The sequence below is a fragment of the Rhipicephalus microplus genome, chromosome 6, assembly GCF_043290135.1.
Source record: "Rhipicephalus microplus isolate Deutch F79 chromosome 6, USDA_Rmic, whole genome shotgun sequence".
Taxonomy (NCBI): domain Eukaryota; kingdom Metazoa; phylum Arthropoda; class Arachnida; order Ixodida; family Ixodidae; genus Rhipicephalus; species Rhipicephalus microplus.
The window spans coordinates 106,222,112-106,249,234 of record NC_134705.1 but is presented as its reverse complement, the minus strand read 5'-3'; the positions used below and the strand labels follow the sequence as shown (position 1 = coordinate 106,249,234).

General features: G+C 46.9%; 1 protein-coding gene across 4 annotated transcripts in view; it reads right to left on the bottom strand.

Annotated features, from left to right (window-relative positions):
• LOC142765410 (uncharacterized) overlaps nt 1-27,123 on the bottom strand; it is a 56,246-nt gene that overhangs the window by 3,200 nt on the left and 25,923 nt on the right. For all 4 annotated transcript variants that reach the window (XM_075866385.1, XM_075866384.1, XM_075866386.1 and 1 more), the window contains 3 exons: nt 3,500-3,547; nt 3,116-3,163; nt 170-347 (listed from right to left, as the gene is read on the bottom strand). In XM_075866385.1, the coding sequence (XP_075722500.1) occupies nt 170-347; nt 3,116-3,163; nt 3,500-3,547 (274 nt within the window). The remainder of the gene's footprint in view (nt 1-169; nt 348-3,115; nt 3,164-3,499; nt 3,548-27,123) is intronic.

The following is a 27,123-nucleotide window of genomic DNA, read 5'->3' as shown; positions in this document are numbered from 1 at the left end:
CCTCGAAATTTTACACTGTATGTTTCAATTCACACGTGCTTGCGTCACGAATGAACTTGATGGTGAAATGGTTTCCGAGTTATTTGCCATTATAAACCTACGGGAAGTGAGTTAACAAGAAGAGCTCTGCCTCGTTGCCTATACGAACGCGAAACAGAACAAAATTTACCTTCAAGTGGACCACAGGGGCAAGCGCCGTAGTACAGCGTAGTTAAAGCACTGGGTGAGCAGGGCTGGCCATGTGTGCTGAGTGGTTTACATCGTTTACGGTTGCGACCGTAGTTAAGGCAACATGTCCCTTCTTCGCAGACTGAACGCTCGGAGCATTGTTGATTCCTAACCTTCAGCTATAAGGCAGAAAAAGTAGAAAAAACGCCGCACTATATTAAAGTCACAACATCTATGCTAGTGTTTGTTGTCGAAAAAAACACTTGTGATAAGCATATTCGGTAAACACCAAAATATAGTGTATCCAACACAATAATTTCCTACCAATTTGTTCACTCTTTGTTTACAGTTTTCAGCTTTAGTTGCAATGTGACGGATTGCACAATTGAATAAATCTGTCTTTTTGCCGATAGCGGCCGTACTCACAACGATAGAAATCAGCCAGCTTCAAAGTGTCATCAGCGCTGCAGCGACAGCCCCTATAGAAGATAGCTTTTAGGAGACACCAACAGGTTGGATCATCGTCCTCAGATTCACACCATAAATGAACAAAGAAGCACCATGAAATATATTTATGGGCTCACGATTATAGTGACCAGCAGCCTTCTTTTAGCTTTCAGTGCGCAACGCAAAAAGTTTAAAGGAGAACTGTGAGAAGCCTATAAAATTTGAAGTACAGAATACAAACAGAATGAAAAAGAAAGAGGCATAAATGTAAAAGGCACCGGCCGACCAAATTTTCACCGCTGATGACTCAAAAGACATAGAGGCGCACAGTTACAATGACGCTTTGAATTAGGGCAGAGTATTGGTAGTATTGGATGTACTTTTTAAGAAAGCGAAAGAAGACGACCACCTGTTGTAGCACGAAGCCACAACAAATTCCGTACGGATATCTCAGAAAGAAAAGCATCTTAGTAGTCAAAAACTTTATCCTGGTGTGGAGTAAAATCCCTGAACCAATGACTTTTCGTGGGGGTCGCTATCAATTAGGCTACCCATAAACCAAACAATGAACTACGCGAGCGCGAATTTATCGACATCTTGAAGCACATTGACAGAAGCAATGCGAGAAAATTGTGCGGAAACCCACAAGCTGACGGAATAGCAAAGACAGCAAAATAATACCACCAATTTTCATAACACGAAGGCACGAAAAAATGCGCATGAATTTTTCAGAAAAAAAAGCTTCTGAGTCGCCGAAAAACTTGTCCTCGTCCAGTGTGTAAACCCAAAACCAACGGCTTTTTATTGCTTTCGCTCTACCAACTGAGCTAACATTAAACCTAGGAATCGGCAGTGCCAGGGTGAAAACATGAACAACGCGAAGCAGATGAACAGAAGTATTGCAAATGAGTTTTGCGAAAACACGCATGGTGACAGAAAGGTCAAAAGGGGGAAAGAAGACAGCCATTTGTTGTGTCACAAAGCCCCAAGAAAGTCTACATGGATTATTGATAAGAAAATATTCTTAGTTTCTGTAAAATTTGTACCCAAACCAGGCAAAATGTTTTATTCGTCCTGAGAATTATTGAAGGCGAGGTATGGTTAACATGGCCTTCACGGCCGCTTTCAAATTTTTGCCACTGTCCAGAAGAAACGCACAGTTACACAAGAAAATGCCGCTTCAACAACTGATAGCACAAATGAATTCCACACTTTAATGCAAATTATGTCTTTACACAAATGCAGAAGGTAGCTATATGCCTCTATATTTGCTTATTAAGGCACCATTATTACTTATCAGCACTTACAAAAAATATTGCCAGGAAATTCTTAGGGTATGTTACTGGAAGTTATTCTAGCTTAAATGCGTCGCCCACTTTTCAATCTTCGCAATAGATTACAGTTACTTCTAATGACGCCACCTATTGTTAGGCGAGAATTACGCTACTTTTGTCATGTTTGGTGTGGTGAGAGTGCCGACTTGGACGTAGAGGAACAAGTCATTAGGCAGAAGCGCGTGGACAAGCCATGCGAGGAGATGAAGACGACGATGGGCTGCGACACGAGTCGCGAGAATACAGTGAAGTGCGCGTGGAGTGGATGGCCACGTGGTTGAAAAGGTGGTGCTCGCTCGAATGAAAACAGTTTGGAGGTGGTTCACTATAGCGTCACGATCGTGGTTTGTCTCGAGTGCTTGGCTGGGCCCAAAGCTTGACCGTCGGAGATTGAAGTCAAGCGAAGTAGGCACCTTCGACTCATTTTATAGAGTAGATAGGCACGTTCAACCGTTATAGCTTACGCCCTGACAATAAACACGCCAATACACCCTCTAATGTGTAAGGAGGGATGACCCGACACTGTTGCTTTGTGGTAGAGCATCTGGTGTGTTATTTGAAGCCCAAAGGTTCGGGTCCTGCCGGAGGCGAGTTCTCTTTTCATCAACTTTTTTTCTACACACCTACATCATATTTTTCAATAATGACCGCTGCGATTTCTCAGGCAATAATTTCTGTAGGTCCTCACTAATATTGTGCCTGACAAAGAAAACAAAGCCCTTAGAGTTGCAATGTACCTCAAGTATTATTGTGACGGTATTGACACGGTCTTAACGGTCTTAACAATGCGTGATTATAGGAATTTCACTAGAACATCGATATATGTGAGTAAAAACAGTGACTCTTCTATAGTGTTATCATTGAGGCTATTAAAGTAAAAAAAAATTATTGTATGGTCCAACCACTGGTATTCTTTGTAATATAAAAATCAAGTTATGGATATTTTGGTAGATGAGTTTTTTGAACTACAATATTTCTACAGCATTCGTTTGGACCTATTTAGTCCTGTTTTCTTCACTAGGGTGCATATGTAAGTGGTCTCATCTAAGGAATGGTACTATATTTAATAAAAAAGAAATTAGATAAATACATCTTGTGCATCTTGTGTAAGTTGTGCATTCTTCGAACTTCGGTATACTGTACTGAGTAAGAAAATGAAAACTTGCCCTTTCAGCAGGAATCAAACCACCGTAAAACGCTGCGGCCAACCATCTCTGAAAAGAGAACGGTATGACGACCAAGAAATGGAAGTGTGTAGATGCACATACAATGTAGCCGTTGCAATTGAATGAGTATTTATAGGTAAGCGGATGCAATTGAGCTGCTTATTCCATAGTTTTTAGTGAAAGTGCTGCTGATCTTGCACGAAGTCAACTTTTCATTCCTTCAGAACAGTTAGACCAGTTGTTGTTGGAGTTTCCCGCAACACTGTAAAAAACCTGCAACGTGACGATGAAGCTCACGATGATAATAGGGCAAACTATATTGCACAATGTATGACCCATTAAGCATGGGTGACCACGTAGTGTTCATCAGGATCAAATACTTGCCTGAGATGGACTAGGGTGAATAGTTCCCGGATTCTCAGGCGACCCAGGCTGAAATGTCGAGACAACCAAAATGAATATTGAATATTGGACGCAAGCGCATACAAATATTTGTCCAACCTATGAATCGTGATTTGAACGAATCATCTCTCTTGTATGTTGTGCTTTGTTGTACTATAGACGCGTTGTATCGGTTGCTCCAACTTAGGTTTTCTCTAATATGGCTATAATAATTAAAATATTCTGTTTTATAGATAATTGCGTCAATATGTTGGAACATTTTATTCTATATTAGTGGCAGTATACCCGATACCGCATTTGTGCTCGAAAAAAATTGATAAGTGTAACCTTAAGAGACAAGAGAAGAGCAGAGTGGATTAGGGAACAAACAAGGGTTAAGGATATTATAGTTGAAATCAAGAAGAGGAAATGGACATGGGCCGGGCATGTAGTGCGTAGACAGGATAACCGCTGGTCATTAAGGGTAACTAACTGGGTTCCCAGAGAAGGCAAGCGGTTCAGGGGTGAGAGAAAGTTAGGTGGGCAGATGAGCTTAAGAAGTTGGCGGGTATAAAATGGCACAGCGAGCACAGGACCGGGTTAATTGGCGAAACATGGGAGAGGCCTTTGTCCTGCAGTGGACGTAGTGAGGCTGATGATGAAGGTGATGATGATGATGATATATAGAACATCAGAGCATGAAACAATTACTTACTGAAAATATTTATTCAACTTGCGCAGACATTTATCTCTAATACTCTAAGTCTAAGTAGTGTAGCAGTATAGCCAAAGTTTTTCGACAGTGTTTACAAAGTAAGCAGTCGACATGTTCATGTAAAATTGCTCTTACTGTGCGCAATTATTTTAGTTGGGACATCGCCGTTACAGAATATCAATAATTGCCTGTCTCACAAGAGCCCTACGTTTTTTGTGATAATATTTTAAAAGACATAAAATCTGATTACCACTTATTCAGCAAAAAGGCCTAATGTAAAACCAAACCCCTCCACAGTGGAACTAAATTGGCTTGTTAGAACGCATTCATATTGAATTGCGTCTAATATACTCCTTAGTAAAGAATACAAAAATTACAAAAACACTTGTTCGTCAGCTGGAGTTTAGGAAGTTGGGTGCTGCTCAGGCGTGAAAAGTTTGCGTAGCAATATTGTGTGTTCTATTGTTCAACACACGAAGAACAGTAGGGAAACACAAGAACCGTGGTGCTTTGGAGTTTGAACTTCTTCATTCTCTATGGTTTATTTTTCAAACTTTAACCTATATACCAGCTTTGTCTTGATGGTAATCAATTCAGTTTTCAAAGTTTTTACACTACGGAATTGTATTGTTGCAAAACGGAAGTGATGTGGATATAAGAACAAGCCTCACAAATATTGCGCACCAGAAGTGGCATTTTATGTATTATTGTTGGGCTTGGCTTTGCGATACCACTCTTTTTTTAGTCACAATTTCTTGAAGCATTCTATAGATCAGCACAAAAAAGCACAAAATGTAAACTCAAGCAAGCACCAGGGTCTGGTATTCTCTTATCTAATTCAGCATGCTAGCGTTACCGTCATTTCGCCCATACCTTTCCGACTTCACTTGCTATTTTATCGCAAGTGTTGGAGTTTGGCGTAGTAAAGACAGCCCTTTGATAGCTGTCGATGCAGTACAAATATCAGCTGTCGTGGAGACACTGCGGAATCAGGGTGTCTAGGAAGCATATATAAACATCCTTGAAAAAATCTAGAGAGTATCAACTGCCAACATAGTGCTCCATAAAAAAGCAACAAAGTACCAATCAAGAAGAGTGTATTTCAGGGAGATAAAATTTTCTCATTGCTATTTACCGCATGCTTACAGGAAGTTCTGAGAGGGCTAGAATGGGAACAGTTAGGGATAAGAGTTCATGAAGAGTACATTGGGAACTTTCGCTTCACCGATGACATTGCATTGCTCAGCATCTCAGGGAGAAGTTGCAAGTCATGATTACGGAGTTAGACAAAGCCAGCAGAAATGTAGGTCTTGAAATTTTCTTCAGAATACGGAAGTAATAAACAAACCCCTCGGAGGAGAACAACGCATCGAGATAGTTAATAGTGCACTTGTAGTTACAGAAGACTACGTCTGCTTAGGGCCGGTAATAACCACGGAGCTGAGTCACGAAATTAGAGTAACTAGAATAAGATTGGGGCGGTACACATTTGGCAGGCACTCTCAACTCATGAATAGTAGGTTACCACTACCGCTCAAGAAGACAGTGGCATACCAACTTTTTCACGAATGCGGGGAGGGGGGACACCTACCTCTCTTCAGCTGATATATATATATACATATATATATATATATATATATATATATATATATATATATATATATATATATATATATTGATTATGACAAGAGCACCATAGGGGCAAAATCGGAGCGGGAAATTAACTGTAAGAATAGAAGAAAGAAAACTGGTGCAGCGAACGTACGCAGCCGGCTTCGATGCCTGTCGGGGCTTTCGACCCCGTGTCCTGGGCGCTTGCCCCGGTCGAGCGTGACGTGGACACCAGGAAGACATCATGGTGCTGGACATCGACTTATGCTCGAGCCAGAGAGCTGCACGAGAAGGTGTGTCTCACAGTGGACGCTACTGCGACGGACTCAACGCCACGTTGCCCGGTGCTGCGGTCACTGCAACGATGGTGTGCGTGGATGTGGTTTTCTAGACTCGGTGTCGCGGGAGTGAAGCATGCTGACCGTAACGACATGAACTTTTTTCTTGCACGGAAGGAACTTTATTGTAGACTTTCCATTTATCATCGTGAGATTCCATCATATGTGTTCTTGTCCTCAAATGTCTTCGTGTTATCGGGTCGTCTTGAGTGCGTCCGATGACCTGGGCCCATTGAGTAAAACCCCTTACTTACCACACTAGGGTACATTGTTTCCCATTGGTTCTTCGGTATTTATGTGTTCCATGAAATCACCCGCTTGTCACATGACGTAACGAATCCGTGAAACGTCGTGGTGTTTGTTGCAGCACATGTGCACGATATAGCACATTCAAGTGCTGAAAAATACCTAAAGCTTTTTGGAATAGCCGGACAGCATCTAGCTACTTCTAAACGTAACTGAAGCAGTCTAGCCGCCGATAATATCAGCAGCGGCTGCTTTTATTAGGTGGAGACCTCAATTCATATAAGGGCAATTAAAACATTTCACTTGCAGCATAACGGCGCTTAGCAGTTTCTGCATGTATACATCTCTGTGAACTCATCCTTGCTGAGATAAAGAGAGAAAAATAAGAAGCGCGTCACAGGTGTGCTTCGTTGCTGTCCGAGTTGTATTTTAGCTGTAAAAGACAATTCAAATGAAATGAGAACTTTTTAGCGAAGCTCTTAACTAGGCCTTCATAGTGTTAAAAACCACAGTCTTCCACCTTCTCTCTGGTCCGGTGGGCCCCACGGCTGGGCAAGCTTAAGAGCTGAGCTTCACACTGTATGTACTCTAGTCCATTGCTTTCTTCATCACCACTTTTCAAATTTCTGCCGCCGCTCCTGGTTAACACAAGCAAGGGCGACCGCTTTTGTCAGATACTAAAGCGTAAACCTTTTTTTTCCCTTATAGTACGGCAAAACTAAAACATTTGAAAAGATTCGGGACAATTATCGGCTCACAGCAGCTTCGACAGAGCCGCGATGATGCTATTCATTTTTGATGAAACAAAATCAGTTTGCTGAAGCAACAAATAGTCTGACTGGTCCATAAATTGATTGCTTGTTCTCATCTATAACAAAGCAGGCTACAGTATAAGTCGTTTTCGCGTACTGCACCGTATAGCTTTGCAAAGCAGACTATATACCGTACAAGGAGCGGGAACGACGCATACACCGCCTGCACCGTAAAGAACCTTCAAGAGAAAACGTCACAGCAGAAATGTTCGAAAGCTTTCGGTACATTTAAATATTCTCTGGTAACATTTTATTTTCATCGTAAAATATAGTTAAGTGAATACTGTGGTGAAGGAAAACTTCGCCTTAGATGTTGGTTTTCCCAGCGTGCAGCCGACAGTGACCATTCTTCAAAGTGAGGGGGAGGTGCTCAGCACAGCCTCTTACAATTGTTCTCAGTGGGGGGCTGAGTGGGGGCCCGCCCACCGACTGATACGCCTATGCAAGAGGAAGGTATATAAGAGTGGCACCTTGCGGTTACTTAGCCATGTAGGAGAAACCTGGAGACTTACAAAGAGGATTCAGCTTAAATTGAGGACGACGCAGCGAACGTTGGAAGGGAAAATGATAGGTGTAACCTTAAGAGACAAGAGGAGAGCAGAATGGATCAGGCAACAAACCGAGATTAAGGATATTGTCACGGTAATAAAATCAGTGCAAGTAACAGCGTAGCAAACATCGGAACAGCTTCGATCGAGCAGCGCGAGTTCGTCGTCGTCTTTATGCCGACCAAATCCTTTGACACGCACAAGTAGTGATGACACTAGCCACGCAACAGCCTGAAACCCACTACACGCTCGTGTCATTACTCCCCCTCTCGAAAAGCATTGACTCGATGCTTTCAAATGTATGAAGGCAAGATCAAGTCTTGAGCATGAGTAATCATCCTAGCCACGTGGACGGTGTCCTGCTGGGCACCACGACGGGAGAACTGCACGCTGGGCTGTGCGATAACTTCGTAGTTTACATCGCTGAGGCGCTGGAGAACCCGGTAAGAGTGGCAAGAGCTTCTCGGAGCAGCCGCGTTTGCCTACGGCACTCCAGAGTCATACTTTTTCTCCGGGGTAGTAGGTGACTTCTCTGTGCCGAAGGTTGTACCTATGAGCATTGCGTTTTTGCTGAGAGCGATTGCGCAAGCGAGCTAGTTGTCGAGCTGCTTGGGCGCGCTGCCCATACTGGTCAGCATTTTCGGTGGTGGTCATAAATGCGTCAGATAAAAGTATGGCATCTAACATCGTGGTAACTTCGCAGCCATGAAGCAGGCGGAAAGGTGTAAATCCTGTAGTTTCTTGCACGGCGGTGTTATATGCGAAAGTTACGAAAGGGAGGACACTGTCCCAGTTCCTATAGTCTACGTCGACATACATGGAAATTATGTCTGTGAAGGTCTTATTGAGCGGTTCTGGTAATCTGTTAGCTCGTGGATGGTAAGCGGTCGTTCGGCGATGTATGGTGCCGCTGAGTATTTTCACTTATACCAGTAGTTGGGCAGTGAAGGCCGTGCTTCCGCCTGTTTGAACCACGGCCGGTGTACCATGGCGGAGGACGACAGCATGAATGAATAAATCCGCGACATCGCTTGCGCGCTGCAGTGCTCGTGTTTCACAGTAACGGGTTAATTAGTCAGTCGCAAATAATATAGAGCGATTCCTCGCTGAACATTTTGAAAATGGACCTAGCAAGTCTATGCCAACTTGTTGAAGTAGTTCTCGGGGTGACTCCACAGGGTGTAAAAGACCAGCATGTTTCATGAGCGGAGCTTCGTGACGCCGACAGTCTCGGCAGGTTTTGACGTAGTGCTTGACGATACGGGACAGTTTTAGCCAGTAGTACTTGTGGCGGATACGTGTTAGAGTACGCGTGAACCACAAATGCCCGGAAGATGGTTCGTTAAGACACGTCTTAAGGATGTATCGCATCACAGATGGTACGGCCAGTAGGGCTGTTCGAACGCTGGGATCAAAACTCCGCTCCTACAGGACGTTGTCACGAAGGAAAAATGATGAAGTCATGCACCTGAGTGTTCGCGGAGGCTGTTCAAGCTTGTCCTCGAGATAGTCGATGATCGGGCAATGTTGTGTGTTATGACGCTCTTTTTGAGCATAGTCGAATGCTCTGACGGCCATGAGGAAACTTTCGTCGTCAGTTTGGTCTGGTGGAATCGACTGGGCAGGGGTACGTGACAAGCAGTTACCATTGGGGGGGGGGCTTGCGTCTTGACTTGTAAACCATCGTAACTTCAAATTCTTGTACGCGGAGACTCCATCGAGCTAGGCGGCCTGAGGGGTCCTTGAGGCCTGCAAGCCAGCTCAAGGAATGGTGGTCGGTGACTGCTTTGAACGGTTGCCCGTAATAGTATGGTCGGAACTTGGCTATGGCCCACAGGCCAGCTAAGTATTCCTTTTCTGTGGTGGAGTAGTTCGTTTCAGCCGATGATAACGTACGACTAGCGTAGGCGATCACTCGCTTGATACCTTCCTTTATTGCACAAGAACGGCTCCGAGGCCGACATTACTTGAATCTGTATGCACTTCAGCGTCGGCATTTTTCTTGAAATGATCCAAGATTGGATGAGTCTCGAGGCGCCGTCTTAGCTCGCAAAAAGCTTCGTGTTTTTCTAGGGCCCCACAAAAGCAACGTTGTCTCTCGTGAGTTGGTTTAAGGGATCTGCTAATTTGGAAAAGTTCAGAACAAAGCGACGATAATATGCAAAAAGGCCCAGAAAATGGCGTACGTCGTGTTTGTTTGTCGGAGTTGGGAAGGCAGCGACAGCCAGTGTTTTCTTGGGGTCTGGGCGAATTCCGCCACTGCTTAGGACATGATCAAGAAACTTCACTTTTTGGCAGCCGAAGTGACATTTTTCGGCTTGAGCAACAGGCCAGCTGTTCGTAGCGCCTCAAATACTACACGAAGACGCTGAAGGTGCTGCTAGAAAGTCGGTGAAAAACTGACGACGTCATATATTAGACAAGACACGATTGCCACTTGAGACCGGACAAAACTGTGTCCAGCATTCGTTGAAAAGTCGCGGGAGCAGAGCACTGTCCAAAAAGAAGCACCCTGAATTTGAAGAGCCTGTCAGCAGTAATGAAGGTGGTCTTTTCCCGGTCACGCCCATCGACCCCAATTCGCCAATAACCACTGCGTAGATCCATGCATGAAAAATATCGGGCGTTTTTAGGGCGGTAGAGTGAGCCGTCGATGCGAGAAAGCGGATAAACGCCCTTCTTTGTCACGGTGTTCCGTTTGCGATAATCAACTCATAAACGCAATGTACCATCTTTCTTTTTCACCAACACAACTGGTGATGCCCATGGGCTTGTAGATGGCTGAATGATGTCGTCAGCAAGCATTTGCTGCACTTGGTCGTGGATAGCGTCTTGTTCTCTGCGGGAAACTCGATAAGCATGTTGTCCAATAGGTCTTTCACTCGACTCTGTTATGGTTCTCTGCTTTGCGACGGGTGTCTGCTTGATTTTGGACGTCATGGCAAAACAATCACTGAAGGAAATCAGGAGGGAGCTAAGACTCTCTCGCTGTGAAGTCGAGAGTGCGCAGTTCACATCAAGCTTAAACGGAGACTGTTTGTCGTCGCGAGGACCGGAACAGAGTAGCGCGAGTGAGGAGCTGGTTTTCAAGTCTCTGATTTCTTCGAAGTAAGTGATGACACACTGCCTAATGAGGTGCTGGTATTCATGACTGAAATTTGTTAGTACAATTTTCACAGGTCCTTGTGTCATTTCTATGAGGCCACGGATGACGAATACTTGACGAGACAAGAGCACGGACACATTGCCTTCCACAACTCCGAAAGCCGTTCGGTTTGTGTAACTTAGTACGTTAACCAGAACACTGTAACGGGGCGGTACTATCACTTAATCGTCAGATACACGCAACGCCATCATACAAGATTTACAATCCTGGGAATGTTCGTTTCGTGAGCACGTGACCAGCGATTCTCGGAGATTTATAATAGCCCCATTTTCTCGAAGGAAGTCTAATCCCAAAATGACCTGCCTGGAGCATTCTTGCAGTATGACTAAAGTTCCTATGAAGGTCGAAGCGCCAATATGTATTTGGGCAGTGCACCTCCCAACCGGCGTCACTAGATGACTACCCGCGGTACGGAGCTGCGGACCGTTTCATGGCGTCACCACTTTTTGGAGAGCAGGCGCGAAGTCACCACTCATAACGGAGTTGTCGGAGCTAACACGGGAAAGATCCAGCCCTGACAGCGTTCAGTTTTCGAACTGATTTTTTTATTATCGCGTTGCATCCACCGCGCGGCCCAAATGCCAACTTCATCTTCCTTGATGAGCGGCGCATTGAGACGCTACAGGGCTCCCCCCCGTAGAGCGAGAGCCGTAGGAATCACCAGAGGAGTCACTCAGTGGACATGCTTGGATGTTGGCATTTGGACTTTAGATTGAAACCCCGCGGCCGCGAGAGCGGCGATATGCGCACGTTTCAGTCGATCAGTAGCCACGACGTCTTCACGGCCATCGATGTCCAGCGCGAACGTCTTAGGTGTACGATGGAGTACGCGGAACGGGCCATCATAGGCTGGTGTTAGTGGCGGCCGTATTTGGTCACGCCGAACGAAGACGTGACTGCAGTCATGCAGATCCTGACTGACGAAGACAGGCTGGGGGTGTTGGTCGGCAGGAATCACAGGAGCAAGGTCCCGAAACGTGGTGCGCAGCTCTCGAATGTACGCGGAGGCATCGTGAGTGGAAGGTGGCGATGATGGCTCGAAGAATTATCCTGGAAGACGCAGGGAAACGCCATAGACTAGTTCGGCTGATCAGCAGCCGAGATCCACTTTCAATGCTGCTCGGATGCCCAGAAGTACGAAGGGAAGGTGGTCGAGCCAACGTTCCCTTGGCTGGTGAGCAGTGAGGGCAGCTTTCAGTTGTCGATGAAGTCGTTAGACCTTGCCATTGGCGGAAGGATGGTAGGCCGTTAAGTGGATGTGTCGGATGCCCAGGATATTGGCAAGTGCGGTGAAAAGGGCCGATTGAAACTGACGACCGCGATAAGTGGTGACGACAGAAGGGCATCCAAAGCGCGACACCCAGCCGTTTGTGAAAGCCTTGGCAACTGTAGGTGCTGTAATGTCGGAAATGGGAAACGCTTCCGGCCATCGGGTGAAGCAATCCACACATTTCAGCAGGTAACAGGCTCCTTGCGATGACGGAAGAGGACCGACGATGTCGAGATGGGCGTGAGAAAACCTTGTGTCTGGAGGCCGAAACAGGGACGTTGCCGTGACGGTGTGACGGTGAACTTAGGCGCGCCGGCACTCAAGGCAGGTTCGCGCCCAGCGTGGGACATCAGCATTGACGCTTGGCCAAAGGAAACGAGATGTGACTAGCTTCTGGGCCGCATGAATACCAGGATGGCTCATGTTGTGCAATTGATCAAAAATTGCACGACGAAAAGCTGAAGGCACGAAGGACCGAGGGATACCAGTAGACGTTTCGCACGTTAATAATGAGGTAGAAAATGGAAGCGGGCACTCTGTGAACGATAGAGACGTCGATGAAAAGCGAAGACGATGCAGCTCAGGATTGTTGCTTTGGGCAGCTGCTAGCTCTTCCATGTCTAGTGGTGGCTGGGTCGACAAGGCATCGATGCGGGATAGTGCATCAGCAGCAGCATTATCCGGCCCATGTACGTGTCGGAGATCCACAGTGAACTCGGAAATAAAGCATAGTTGACGGATCTCCCGTGCAGTATAATTGCTGTGATTGCAATGGAAGGCAAACGTCAGAGTCTTGTGGTCTGTAACGACGCAAAAGTCCGCGCCCTCTAATAAATGACGAAAATGTTTGATGGCGAGGTATACCGCGAGGAGTTCTCAGGCAAATGTACTGTATTTTGTCTCTGGTGGCTTCAGTTTTTGCGAGAAACACCCAAGGGGCTGCCAACCGGATACGTGCTGCTCGAGAACAGCGCCAACTGCCACGCTTGATGCATCGGTGATGAGACGAATGGGGGCATCAGGGACGGGATGTATGAGCATGGTAGCGTCTGCCAGAGCCTTCATGGCAGTGTCGAAGGCAGATGCAGCGTCCTTGGGCCACTCCAGTGGCGCAGCCGGGTCTTTCTTTTTAGCCTATAGGTCGGTGAAGGGCTTTAGGAATGTGGTGCACCTTGGAAGAAAGCGGCGATGGAAGTTTAGTAGGCCCAGAAATTCTCGGAGTCTTTTCAGTGAAGTCGGGGGTGGAAAGTCTTGAATAGCCTTCACTTTGCTGGCGAGCGGTTGGATACCCTTTGGAGTGACAAGGTCGCCTAGGAACTCTATTGAAGCGACGCCGAAGAGGCACTTATAGGGATTAATTACGAAGCCATAATCATCCAGGCGGTGGAACAGGGTGCGCAGGTTGGCTTCATGCTCAGGGCTGGATGAGCTTGCTACAAGGAGGTCATCAAGGTAGGCAAATACGAAATCGAGACCTCGCGTGACCTTGTTGATAGTGCGCTGAAAGGTCTGTGCAGAGTTGCGCGATCCGAAAGGCATCCTCACATATTCAAACAGACTGAATGGGGTGGTGATGGCCGTCTTCGGAATGTCGGCGGGTTCTACAGGAATCTGATGGTAAGCCTTTATTGAGTCAATCTTAGAGAAGATTCTGCACCCTGCCAAATTTGATGTAAAATCCTGTATCATAGGAAGTGGATAACGGTCTGGTAAGGTGTGGGCATTGAGAGCGCGGTAATCCCCACATGGTCTCCAGTTACCAGGATTTTTCTTCGGCACCATGTGGAGTGGCGAAGCCCAGTTGCTGGAGGAAGGCCGCACAATGCCGAGTTCAAGCATGTGCTCAAACTCACGGCGGGCGATGGCGAGGCGTTCTCCAGATAGTCGATGGGGAGATGGAAGTGATGGGGTGATGGAAGTGAAGGAATGCTTCACCGGTGACTCTCTGGTGTGCGGCTTCCTGATGCTGGGAAAGTCGTAGAGTATTTTTGCATACGGGGAAGCAGTTGTGAGAGCTCTCAGTCCCGTTGGCGAGGAAGTGCAGAGTACACCGTTGATGGAGAGGCGGGTGTTGAGATCAATGAGGCGATGAGCATGCATGTCCACAGCAAGGTTGAAAAAACTGACGAAGTCAGCTACAAGAACATCTTGCGAGACGTCATGAGGATGAAAATCCAGCGGAACGTACGGCGTAGTCCAAGGTCAAGTGTAAGAGAGCGTTGGCCGTATGTGCGAATGGTGGAATTGTTGATCGCTTGGAGTGGGCAGGTCTGTTCGTTGCGACGGCGATCTGCACACGAGGCCGGGATGACGCTAATCTGGGCTCCTGTGTCGACTAGGAAGCAAGCGCCAGTGATCTTATCAGAAACATAGAAAAGTCGGCATTACTTTCGACCAGTACCACTTGCCGCCGTCAGTGGCCGGTCGTCGCATTTCCCGACCAGGAGCATGGGCGAGTGCATTTACGAGCAGAGGCACCGAATCGGCGGTGGTACCAGCACACGGTTGAGAATGAAACGTCCCGCGGCTCGTCGGGTGGCCGAAGTTCCGGAGAACGTGGGAGCGTCGAGGAGCGACTGTGTATCTGGAACCTAGATGACGGTCGACGATGCGCAGGTACAAAGTCATCGAGGTGCCTGACAAGGGCGTCCAAACGGTTCTCGATGCTCGCGAGCGCCGGGTCTGCAGCGGGGGCCGGTGGTGGTGTGGTAACGGCATTGAGGTTATGTGCCCGCGAGTAGTCCACCACTCGGTCAGTCATTTCCGCGAGTGTGTCTAGTGGGACATCTCCTGCAGCTACGAGGACCGGGACCATGCTCTGCGGTAAGCGCTGGAGAAACAACTCACGTAACCGCTTCTCCTCTTGAGGGGCCGCAAAAGCCAAGAAGCTGAAGCATGCATCGCAGGAGCTGTGATGGGCGACGGTCACCGAGCTCTGTAGCCGTGATGAGCTGTTGGAGTCTGCTGTGTTCGGACTCAGACTTGCGGGAAATGATTACTGCCTTCAACGTGTCGTAGGGGTGGCTCGGGTGTGGTGACGCTAAAATATCAGCTAAGTCGTCGGCTACGTCCGGAGCTAAGCAGGATATTAGATGCCAGTGCCTGGTCTGTCGGCTAGTGATTTGCCGTAGACGGAAGTGCGCCTCAACCTGCAGAAACCATGTTCTGGGGCTGTTGGGCCAAAATGGTGGCAGGTTGACATGTTGAATTGCAGCGACTGTAGCACCGCTAGGTTTGGTGTCTTCTTGGGCGTCAGGACCGGTCGGAATGGTGGCAGAGCCGGCGGGATCCATGCGGGATGATCGGGGCTGTGTGTTCTTTATCGGGTCACCATTAACTGTCGGAGCTATCATGGGAAAGATCCAGCCCTGACGGCGTTCAGTTTTTGAACTGATTTTTTTATTATCGCGTTTCACCCGCCGCGTGGCCCAAATGCCAACTTCTTCTTCCTTGAGAAGCAGCGCATTGATACGCTACAGAGTAATCGGCACCAATATCCACGAGTGCGGTGGTCGAGTGATTGTCGACGGTTATATAAATATCGGCGGAAATTTCTGTGCCACGTTCAAAAAATTTTGTGCCAGAAATATCGGCGTCGTCAACGCGTCGTACCGGAAGATGTTTGTCAGTTTGGTCAACAGCGGCCCTACCCCCCGAGGCCACTAGCCTCAGATTTCCTGGCGTGAGCCAGGACTTGGGGACCTGTTTTTTACACCAGAGAACGTGGCGTAACGACTAGGCGAGCCGACGCACCGAGAAAAAGGTGAGCGTGGCAGTAGGCTTTGTGCAGAAGAAAACGGCTGCTGCACTGCTAGGTGTTGCTTAATCTTGTGAGGACGCTCCCCGTTGCTGGGTCAGCGCGCGATAGTCTGAAACCCCTGAAAGCCCATCCTACGATACGCACACTAGCGGTACAGATGGCCCGCTTCACCGAAGTGGTAGCAAAGAGGCCTGTTGTCAGAGGTGTGCGATACGTCAGATTTACGGGTGACTTCACGCGGAACGTCATACTGGAAAGAGCTCTCGTAGTTATTTGCAGGCGCGAATTGACGGGGCTATGGTGAGAAAGTAGAGAGCAGCCGGCGTCCAGTAGACGGCTGAGGACTCCTCAATGCTTCGGCGTAAGACAGAGCAGGATCTTCCACACGCAATGAGAGCAATGATCGGGTCACATTCCTGAGTTCGCGAATAATGTCTCCCAGAATTGTCGCACTAGGGTGAGCAGAAGTCGGACGAAGTTTTTCGAGCTCCTCGTGGGCCACGCTTCGCACAATCTCGCGGAGGGCTGGTAGTCCTGTCCACAGGTGAAATGTGACACCGCGGCATTAGTAGCTTGGTGGTCCTACTGTAGAGAGTGATGCTGTAGTGCCCGTTCTATGGTTGTAGCTTCCGCGATGAACTCATCGACAGTGGTTGGGGGCTTGCGCATGAGTCCAGCAAACTGTTGTTTTTCGACACCGCGCAGGAATAGGCGAATTTGTTTTGTTTCGTCTATCCTTGGGTCAGCACGCTTAAAAAAGCATGACATGTCTTCGACAAACATAGCCACGCTTTCATTCGGCTTCTGAACCCGGCTCTGCAGAGCCTGCTCGGCCTTTTCTTTCCTTTCGAGATTTCTGAATGTCCGACATAGCTGTCGCTGAAATTCTTGCCAGTTGGTGATAGACGGCTCATGGTTCTCATACCAGATGTGAGCATAGTCTTCAAGTGCGAAATAGACGTAGTGATGCTTCTTGGTGTCGTTCCATTCGTTAACGGCTGCGACCCGATTGAAGTGGTCTAGCCAGTCATCTACATTCTCAAATAAATCATCATGAAATGGCTTCGGGGTGCGTACACTGTAGACGACGGCTTGGGGTGGATGCGAGTTGGTCTTCGTTGCTCTCTTGCATATGACTTGCCGTTGTGGTGCACATTCTTGCCGAGCTCAAGGGACCGAATTCAGGAGGTAGTCCTAGCACGTTACGGCTGAGGCGAAGTGCCAGGTTTTCCTCTGGAATTGTTTAAATGGTGACAGAAGCTGGAATCGGCTTGAATTAAAATTAGCAATTAGGGATTATAGCCAGCCACTCCACCAGTTTGTCACGGTAATAAAGTCAGTGCAAATAACATTGTAGCGAACATCGGAACAGTTTCGATCGAGCAGCGTGAGTTCATCGTCGCCTTTCCTTCAACCGAATTCTTCGACATGCACAAGTAATGATGACACTAGCCACGCAACAGCCAGAGTCCCACTACATGCTCGTGTCTATATTATATCCAGAAGAGGGAATGAACTTGGGCTGGACATGAAGCGCGTAGGCAGGGTAACTGCTGGTCATTAAGGCTAACTTTGTAGATTCCGAGAGAAGGCAAGCGGGTTAGGGGAAGACAGAAAGTTAGGTGGGCAGATGCAGTTAAGAAGTTCGCAGTTATGATGTGCCAGCAGCAATCACAGGACTGAGTTGATTGGCAGACCATGGAAGAGGCCTTTGTCCTGCACTGCACGTTGTCGGGCTGGTTAAGATAATGATGATGATGATCATGCCGAAGTGCAGATAACCTTAAACGTTCAATAATCGGGTCATGATCATAATAATTACCGTCGTCATTATTCAGACTGCGCCCACTGCAGAGCAGAGGCCTCCACAACATTTCACCGATCAAGCCAGTATTGTTCTTTCTGCTCCCCTGCAACTCTCTTGGAACTGATGGGGACACAATATTTTTTATAGCCAGACATTAGTACGAATTAGTACAAATCGCGCAGCTGTTATACGCTACTCTTAGTCTACGTTCAAGTGCTTGCTGCGCTCCATACCTGCAGCCTGCGGGCATTAAAAAACGAAACTCTTGTTTGTGATGCAAAGGTAGCCTCACTATGCGCCAAATTTGTGTTTCTTCCTTTATAGCTTAGGTGTGTCAATAAGTTTGCACAACGCTGGAAACTAGGGCGCTGGAAGGCCACAATCAGGGTGTTGACTTCCAACTCAATATTCTGCAAAAACGCTGAACGTTTATACACGTAATAGCAAAGAGTACACCACAGTACAAACGCGTAGACTTTTGTCTCACACCCATATACTAAATACCTCATTGAGCGAGTGCAAAATCACACCTCAGCACAAATTCCCACCCTCTTTCTTCACATCCAGCTACACTATTTCTTTTTTATGAGTGCAATAGATGGCATGCTAACAGGGAGGTCACCCAGAGTTTTGTTTATTTGCCTCCGGGACTTCACGTGTTAGCTGCTCACGATGGCTTGAAGAATTATGCACTTTTCAAATTCCGGTTTACAGTGACAATTTCTACAGTGAATACATTGATAAGCTTGAACTGATGTGTTTATATCATAACTTCTGTAAACGCCCACTCAAGCACCTGGCCGTTTTTTCAACACACTTCTTTCCGCAAGATAACAGAACCAACTTAACAATGACCACAGCACATGCTACAAATTCCCTCAAATGTTTCATTGTGCAACAGATTTTTTATGCGTGTTGAGAATTCACACTTTTACAGAGCACTAAAACCTTTTTTGAGGCAGAAAAACAACCTTAAGGTCAGACTTGCTACCTATTTTTTTCTTAAACTGGGTAAAACATTATGTAGATAGGGGATCACCGCAACACCCTTTGCTTCACTGGCCGCACAGTACTCTGCTGCTTAAGATCATTTTGAAATGGTCCTAAGCAGCTCTTCCGTCACAGAAACCAGGAACCTAGTGCTCATCACACGATAAAGAAGCCTACTCGATAAAGCTGCTGTTTAAGGGGTGACAGCAAGATTTTCTTTGAGAATTGCTGAAAGAGCGATTAGGTATTCCTCTCTTTACGAGCTTGGAATAAGCTCACAAGTACGGAAGAAGTGGTTCGCTTCCTTTAGGCTCATATTACTAGGAGATGTAATCACTTGAGGTGTTTAGTTTACAAACTAAAGACCTTAACGAGGCATTCTGTGGCAGCCTATGCGTTAGAATTAGTGGGGTCAACAGCTCTTCGAAACCACATATCGTGATCTAAGGCAGCTTCCAAGCCCGTGTCTTTACAAACTTAAAAAGTGCACTGTTTTTGTGAAACATTTTCAGCAGATAACACGCAAAATCACCGAGGCTAATCAAATATAACTGCTGGGTGACTTTTGTGTTAGCACGTCTTCTATTGCGTTTACTAGAAACGATATCGAGTATGTGGCTGTGGACGTAATAGATTGTGAGTTTGTGTTGAGTTGCGCTGTTGCACCCGCATATTAATATATCAAATATCTAGACGTAACGTAATAGGTTTTATATTTGCGCTGTGGTGGGCTCCATAAAATGATATGTACATATACTTTTCATTCGTGTACCCCTGTACTGTATACTTGATACCAGCACTTATGTATTCCCGCCGTATGCTCTCGTTTTCTGCACATAGAAAACACGTTGATTTGAAACCACCAACTAGCCCAAGCATTCTTTCATCAAGTGTGAAGGTCAACTCAATTAGTGGGCCGTATTCACACAATTTATTCCTGCAAAAGCCTAATCCGAGGAGTAGGGCAGTTTTAGGTAATTTTAGCATATGCTCTAATTTGACGAAAAACCTGTCCCATTTAACGTATACGACTTATTTCTAAAGAAGATCTTTCGGTAGGACTTTGGCATGCCGATACCAATCTCAAACATGACTACACCTGGAGACACGTTGCGAAAGACAGCGTTGTTCCCCGCTAGCTCATCAAACGTGGTGACCACGGCATGTGCTTCACGAAAAAGAAAACGCGTCTGACCTGTCAGCCCTGTGAAGTTGTTGGTACGATTGAATGACGCAAAGACGAAGCGTGTTGCTGAGAGTCTCGATACGAACTAGCTTTATTGTTAGTTCAACTTGGTAGCCTCGGGAAACCGGTTTCTCTTTCGTCTTCTTCTTCGGGCAATATTTCGTGGAGAAGAGGGACGAAAAGGAATGTGGGTCAGCGAGACTCGGGTAGCCTCACTTGCTGTGCTGTAGCACATCTAAATTTCACCATAATTCTCATTCCTATCAAGAGCACGAGCGAGATGAAACGCCAGAGTGGCCACTGGTGCGCATCTAAGCGATCTGGTGCGTGTGTTTGTTTGACACTGCGTGACTAGTAAGATTGTCTTGGGGAATTCCAGTGCCCGCCATCTCGTTGGTGTGAAATGTGGCGCTGCAAGGCAGGTTTTTAGCGATTAGGTAGAGGTATCTGTCATTGACCGGTTGGTTTTCATGTGGGTTGGCTAGACTTGACTTAGTCCAGTGACACAACTTTTTCGTGGCCACGCCTTTCAATGGTAATCGTCTTCTTCCATGACGGATATTTTTGAAGCATTCATCGTACGGCGCTTGTAATGTTTTCCGTACTGCATCGTTAGGCTAAAAGACGTGGTTACACGTGTCCTGTTCCCTACTCTCCTGCGTTTGTTCTCTGGGCTGTCGTAGAGGTGTAGGCCGAGCTTTAAGTATTATGTGACCTAGGCGTGATTCGTAGTCACTAGCAGGAATGAGCGTTTGCTGTCGGTCAGATGCAAGGAACTCGCCAGGCAGATGCAGGGTTGCCCTGTAAACATGTTCTCGGCGCTTTCTGTGACGTGAACCTTAAAAGCGGTGCGTATTTCCCAGAGTACCATGTGTAGTGCTTTGAAACAAGAGTGTTCTTCGTGTGCTATGAGTACGGCTTTGAACTTCTGGTGGAATCGCTCAATCATGCCGCCACTCATTGGACAGTAGGCCATCGTTTCGGTTCACAATGTACCGATGAGCATTGGCAAACTGGTAAATAATGCCGAATCGAATTGCCTTCCTCAGTAAGCTGTGATAAACGATGGCATGCTGAAGCGACAGAGCCGGTACGAGGCACTACCGACAGCTTGAGGTATGGTGTTGGGAATCGGAATAGCCGCTGCTGAACGCGTGAAACGATCAACACAAATTAACAAGTACAATGGGCTTTTACCGGTTGGCAACAGTCCAATGACGTCGAAGTTTGCAAAGTTGAACTGACCACCTGGCCCGGGAAACTTCTTCAAATATGTTACGTTGTGAAGCTATAACTTGGAGCGCTAGCACGGGAGACCCTCACGGCTGTCAAAATTAGGGCTTGTTGGTGCATTTTGACGACTTAAAACAGCGCTAAGAAACGGGGACACATATACAGAAAACACGACGTGCTAAAAGTTACCACTTGTGTCGTGTGTCCTCTTCTTGTGTCCTCGTTTCTTAGCGCGATTTCCAGTCGAGACACTAACGAGTTTATTCCCAAAAATTATGGTTTGTGTCGGGCGATACAACACGTACTGCGAGAATCTTTCTCGTAGAACAGATTCCCGGGTGTTACATATTGTGAAGCTATGTGAATGCGTCGCGACAGAGTTGCGTGGGCACAAATGGTCGTGGCTTACCAGTACACGTTTCACAGCAAAGGCCTTCTGTACCTGGCGAGGGTAACCACAGCAGGTCAGGCGACACCGACATTTCTTGTATTTGGCACCATCAGTCGTCATCACTTTCAGCAGCTGCCTTTAGAATAAATTCTTATCTGTTGGCCAGGTGTTGGCTCTGACTGGGTTACACAAATCGTCATTAAGGAACGCATTTTCGACTTTGCTGTGGCTATTGTCAGTGGTAAATTCAGGTGTGTATGACATCTGCCGAGATTCGCAGGGGGTAGGGACGCCTCCCTCAGTACTCGGTGACCACAAAGCATACCTGAGAGCTTTGTGGTGCGCTGGGACAAAGAACACGGTAACTTCTAAGTAATACAAGAAGTGCTGAAATGTCGTGTAGATGGCCATTAGAGTACGTGCGAAGATGCTGCATCATTGTTTGGTGGGCGTCAGTTTCTGCGAAAAGCATTAGATTGGTCACCATACCCCATTTATGTATTTTTCAAGTGTGGCAACTGCAGCTGTGTTCGATGCGTCGACCATAACGCACTGCGAAAGTCCCGGTTATGGGAAAGTGAAGAGCGCGGTGTCAGCAAGACTACTCGTTTCCTGCTGGAAGGCCGCTTGTGCACGCTCCATTCAGTGGAGCTCTTTAGCAGAATATTCATGTGTCGTGAGCTCGAGGTGAAGAGGCCACATAGTAGTTGCACACTGGGTTAGCAAACGGCGGTAGTAGTCCACGAGAACAAGAAACGCACAGAGCTTACGTTAAGGGCTGGTTTGTGGAAACTGCTCGAATGTTTGGTATCGATGATGTCTAATTTCGCAGCTCGAGATGACGTGTCACAGAAACGCCTGCTCGTGCACCCCAAACTCAGTTTTGTCTGTGTTTGCCAGTGTTGCATCGTCTGCCTGGCATTGATACATTTATCACATGTTCACCACTTGCTCATCTGGTGAGCGGCTTTCGTTGAGTAGATCAATGAAGTGTGCTTTACAGAAGCCGAGGCCCTGAAAAATGCCAATAATAAAGTAGTACTGTGTCTCTCCAGAGGTTTGCATGCTGAACAGCATGCGAACGAGCTCCAACAAGCCGAATCGCGTCATTATCGCAGGTTTCGGGATGTATTCTGGGGCCATAAAAATGACGGTAGAAACTTGTGATGTCAATCTTGAAGCAAAGTTACGCACCGAGTATTCGGCAATGGCCCCGCGAACACGTGTTAACGGATAACGGTGGCGCACAGTTGCTTGGTTGAGGTCTCTATAATTGCCGCAGGACTGCTAGTCTCGAAGTGTACTCTCACATGTAAAGATTTCCAGGACGCGCAAAGCGTGCCAGAGCAGCGAAAAACGGCACTTCTTACAACTTCCATAATGTGCACGATGACTATGACTTCTGGGATCACAGCCACCAATGGCGTGTTCCCTAAACGCGCCTTTTTGAAGCACCGAGACCACGTACCGTACTTTTTGTTCTTGTTCTTGGTCACCTATTGACCGTGGCGCATACCCAGTATGGGGTTTGGCCAAGAAAAATTATTGTTCAGATTAGAAATAATGAAGATATATCAGAAACATTACCTATGATTAGGAAAGTGTGGTGCTTGATCTAACGCATACAAATATTTTATTAGAGAAACGAAGTTACGCTTAGAGTAGAGTAATCATCTAATTTTTGTACGTATATATTTTAGTACACACGTTAGGAAAATGAAACAGATTTATTAGTCAACCTATTAGTTTCATCAATCTCAACACCATGCTTCGGAAAAGTAGGCAGCGTAGCAATAAAGCAAACATTTTGTTCTTGTTCTTGTTCATGTATTGTCCGTGGCGTACACCCACTTTGGGCAATTTGCCAAGAATTGAGTAGTTTTGTTATGATCGGCATTCCTGATATGGCGCCACTTGACCGTGAGCCAGTAGCGGTGCAACTCTCCCAAGAAGTGAACCACAAGCAACATCGACACGCAAGCCGTACTTCGAATTTTGCGGTTCAGTCATCTCTCCGCGTAGAACCCTTTGAACTTACCCGACCGCCTATCAAAGGCAGTGTACAGTGAAAACGATTTAAAACGGGTGGTAACGTTTGTACGTCTTTGTTTGTCGGCGTGCCATGGACAATAAGCCAAGCGACTTAGAATGGTCTGCGGATACATTTCCCAAGTTTTCCGAGGTGTCTAATACCGCTCTTTCAACAAGAAATGGTCTGCCTGGCGCCACATAGACATCACTGCAACGGTCTACAGAGTTGATTTCCACATAGGACTCAACGTCTTCGTGCTTTGCTGTGTTATGCGTGGTGTGCAATGTTTTCTCCCTCGCTATGAGACGAGCTTGGCGTGCTTCTTTCCTGTTTCCTTGGCCGGAAAGGAGGCAGCGTTTCACCTTACCCTTTCGGAGGCGGAGGTGAATATGGCAATTTTCATTGGATTGTCCAGGCGTTCATTGTTTTTTATGCAGGGGATCCTGGGAAGGCGAGGACATAAAACGCGAGCGCCATGGCAATCCCGGCGAGCTCTTACAAGATCGCAGAAGCTCCCATCATGCTTCCGTCGAGAGCTTCCATGATGCTGCGCTCATCATGTCATGTATTAACATGCTACCTGTATATAATGTAATAAAAAATTACTGTTGACTGCTCCGGGCTCTTCTCCCCGACATTTCCCCGAGACTCTGGCTGGCTCCGGTCCTCTGGGCAGACCCCCGGTTACATCAATCAGTGGCAGTGGTGGGATGCTATGGATAACCACAACACATCAACTGGTTAGCAGCAACGGGTTGACCTATGCTTGACTCGGGCCTCAACAATATGGTGTGTGCTCGACTTTCGAGTTTTGCCAGGTTTTAGCTTTTGAAGTTTCCGAAGTTTTTGTGTATTGATTTGTGCGTATAGGCTTCGTTGTATTGCTACCATACGTTGCAGCTATTCACCAAAGTTTTAGCTTTCATGTTATAAACTAGGAGTGTTTTTACCGTGCGTGTAAACTTCGCTTGTTCACTACCTCACGTCACGGCGGGTAAGAAAGTTCTCACTCGTGAATACCATGGAGTTGGCAAAGAAGCTACAGAGACCAGACCTTCTACTACTATGTAAAGAGCTGGGAATCAGGGCTGGGGGAAAAGAGGGAGAGACGCAGCTGATTTGGGCTGTTTGAAAGATGTGGAGAGGAGGAGGATGAAATTGAGAAAAGCTGGAAGGAGGTTGAAAAGAACAAAAGGTGGCCTGAAGAAGACAGAGTAAATGAGAAACGACGATTGGCTTTAGCAATTTATCAGGCCTCAAACGTACCGATTAACGGCATAGCAACCTCTGACAAAAAAAAAGAAATTCAGTCCTGCCAAATCCACGTCTACAGTGAGCCGCTTAGAAGAACCCTATAAAAGGGAGATGTTTAGGGCTAGAAAGCTGGTCGTATGCCGCCGTCGCGAAGAGCCTGGTCACATAGCGTTCGACTGCCGTAAGCCTAAGAGTGTTCTCTATATGGCGCAATGGAAAGAGTCACATTTCGTCCATGCATGGTTAGGTACTTTAGACCCAACTCTCAGTCTGCGAATTCCTCCGGAATTACGCCAACACGCTAGTATGCTGTGCAGATTATGGTTGGGCGTCGCATTTACCAATGCGTAGGCGTTCCGCATAGAAACGGCTGACACTGCTGCATGCGACAATTGTGGCAGTGATGAAACAACTTGGCACATTCTGTGTGAATGCCCACAATACTGCTCGCAGAGACAGTCACTCTGCAATGTACTAGATGAACTGGACAACCAGCCTCTTTCGGAAGAAAGAATCCTGCGCTGCCGACAGGACTTTATGTCGCAGAAGAAGGTTGTGAAGGCGCTCCTGCGCTTCTTGCGTTCAACCGGCCTGTCCAAACGACTGTGATCGGAACTCCCTGAATGTGTGCGCAAGTGGGTTTTTTTGCTAATTTATTTTTTATCTCTCTATTGCTATCCTCTTTCCAACCCTTTTCCCCACCCCCGTACAGGGTAGCATACCAGTTCGTCTAGGTTAACCTCCCTGTCTCTTCCTTTTATTTATTTCTCTCTTTATATATATGGCGGACAGCAGTGACAGTGAGCGGGAGCAACTGAAACCCCACATTCAGGAAATAGTTGAGGACAACGTACTGTTGGACTAAGCCACAACGTTTGAGAATGTTGATCTCTTCTCTGTGAAAATTGAGGTGACCACAGGGAAACGCACGTGCAAGCGGTAAATTGTTGATAAAGAAAGTGTGCGTTTGCCGGTAGCCCGCGTTGAGAGTTAGGGACCGTTAAGACAGCTCGCGACGGAAGTTGTGGTGTCCCAAAACCTGCCAGAGAATTTCTCTTTTAGAACAACGCGAATATGCTCTTGAAAGACCTTTCTTTTGGTGACGAATCAGTGGAAGCTCTGACGCGTCTGGTGGCCTGTCATGAGTTTCCAGATTCACAAAGTGCTAATAAAAAGCAAGTAGGCTGTAAAAGAATAAGTGATGAGGCGTTTAGCTTGGCACGTAACGGAGAGGCCCTTAGCATAGCGCGAAAGTACGAAGCGCTTAGATTTGCTTGAGCTGATGACTATCATCAAGGAGAGACATCTGATGGCGAGCCAGCTGACTTAAAAAGAGTCAATTGTACCGCCATTTTCAAAAATCTCGTGAGCGTAATTGACTTCTAGGATAAGCCAGTTGAGCCGCCTGATTTTTGAGCAGTGTGCTTTCGAGTATTACTGCCGAGTCGGTGAACGTTCCGTGCCTCCCCGAAAGAAGGCGCAGGTGGTGAAAACGAAGAGGGAACGCGAAGGGTCAGAGTTGCCTCGAGTGGAGGCCAGAAATCTCGAGAAAGTGGGCTAGAAATTAAAAGTTGATGGCTCCACTGAAATCGAGATCGAGCGTGAAGCGTGTTGTAAAGGCGAAGAAGCTTAGATGTTGAAGTGGCTGCCTGTTCTCATCGCCTTCAGCGCAGAATAGACAGCCGAGCGGAACAACGTGGCACGTTCTCCGGAATGTCAAAAGCCATACCCCTCCACGGCGAAAAGGTAACCACTTGACTGGGAGGCAAACAAGAAACGTGCGAGACCATCGGTATGCCTCTCTATAAATAAAGGTCGCCGCCTCCGAGTGCTTTGGTGGTTTTGGACCAGCTGGCTATATGTCCCTCTGTCGCGATCTGGCCTATCGACAGCTGTTGTATGCACGTCCAACCAGAGCCCGTCTCAAAGGGTTCCCCGTGATGTTTCGGACAGTGTGAGGATGCCAAGAATTTCTCTTGTATCTAGTTTTGACTTGTTTTATTTTTGATGTTTGCATGTCTGCTGATGAGCAAGAAGTAGGTCGATTTACAAATGTTTTATTTTTCTCCTCATCTTAACAGCAGACATTGCGAGATATATCAGTTTGCTTACATTTAGCAAAACATAGCACCCGAGTAGAGGGTTTAGCGCAGGCTTGTCTTAACAGAGAAGTAGGCTAAAGGTAAAAGGCCTCTCTTTGAGCCATCTGTTTTTGCAATGCAGTGTAGGTGTTTTCATTCTCTGTTTGTTTTATGATATACGCACGAG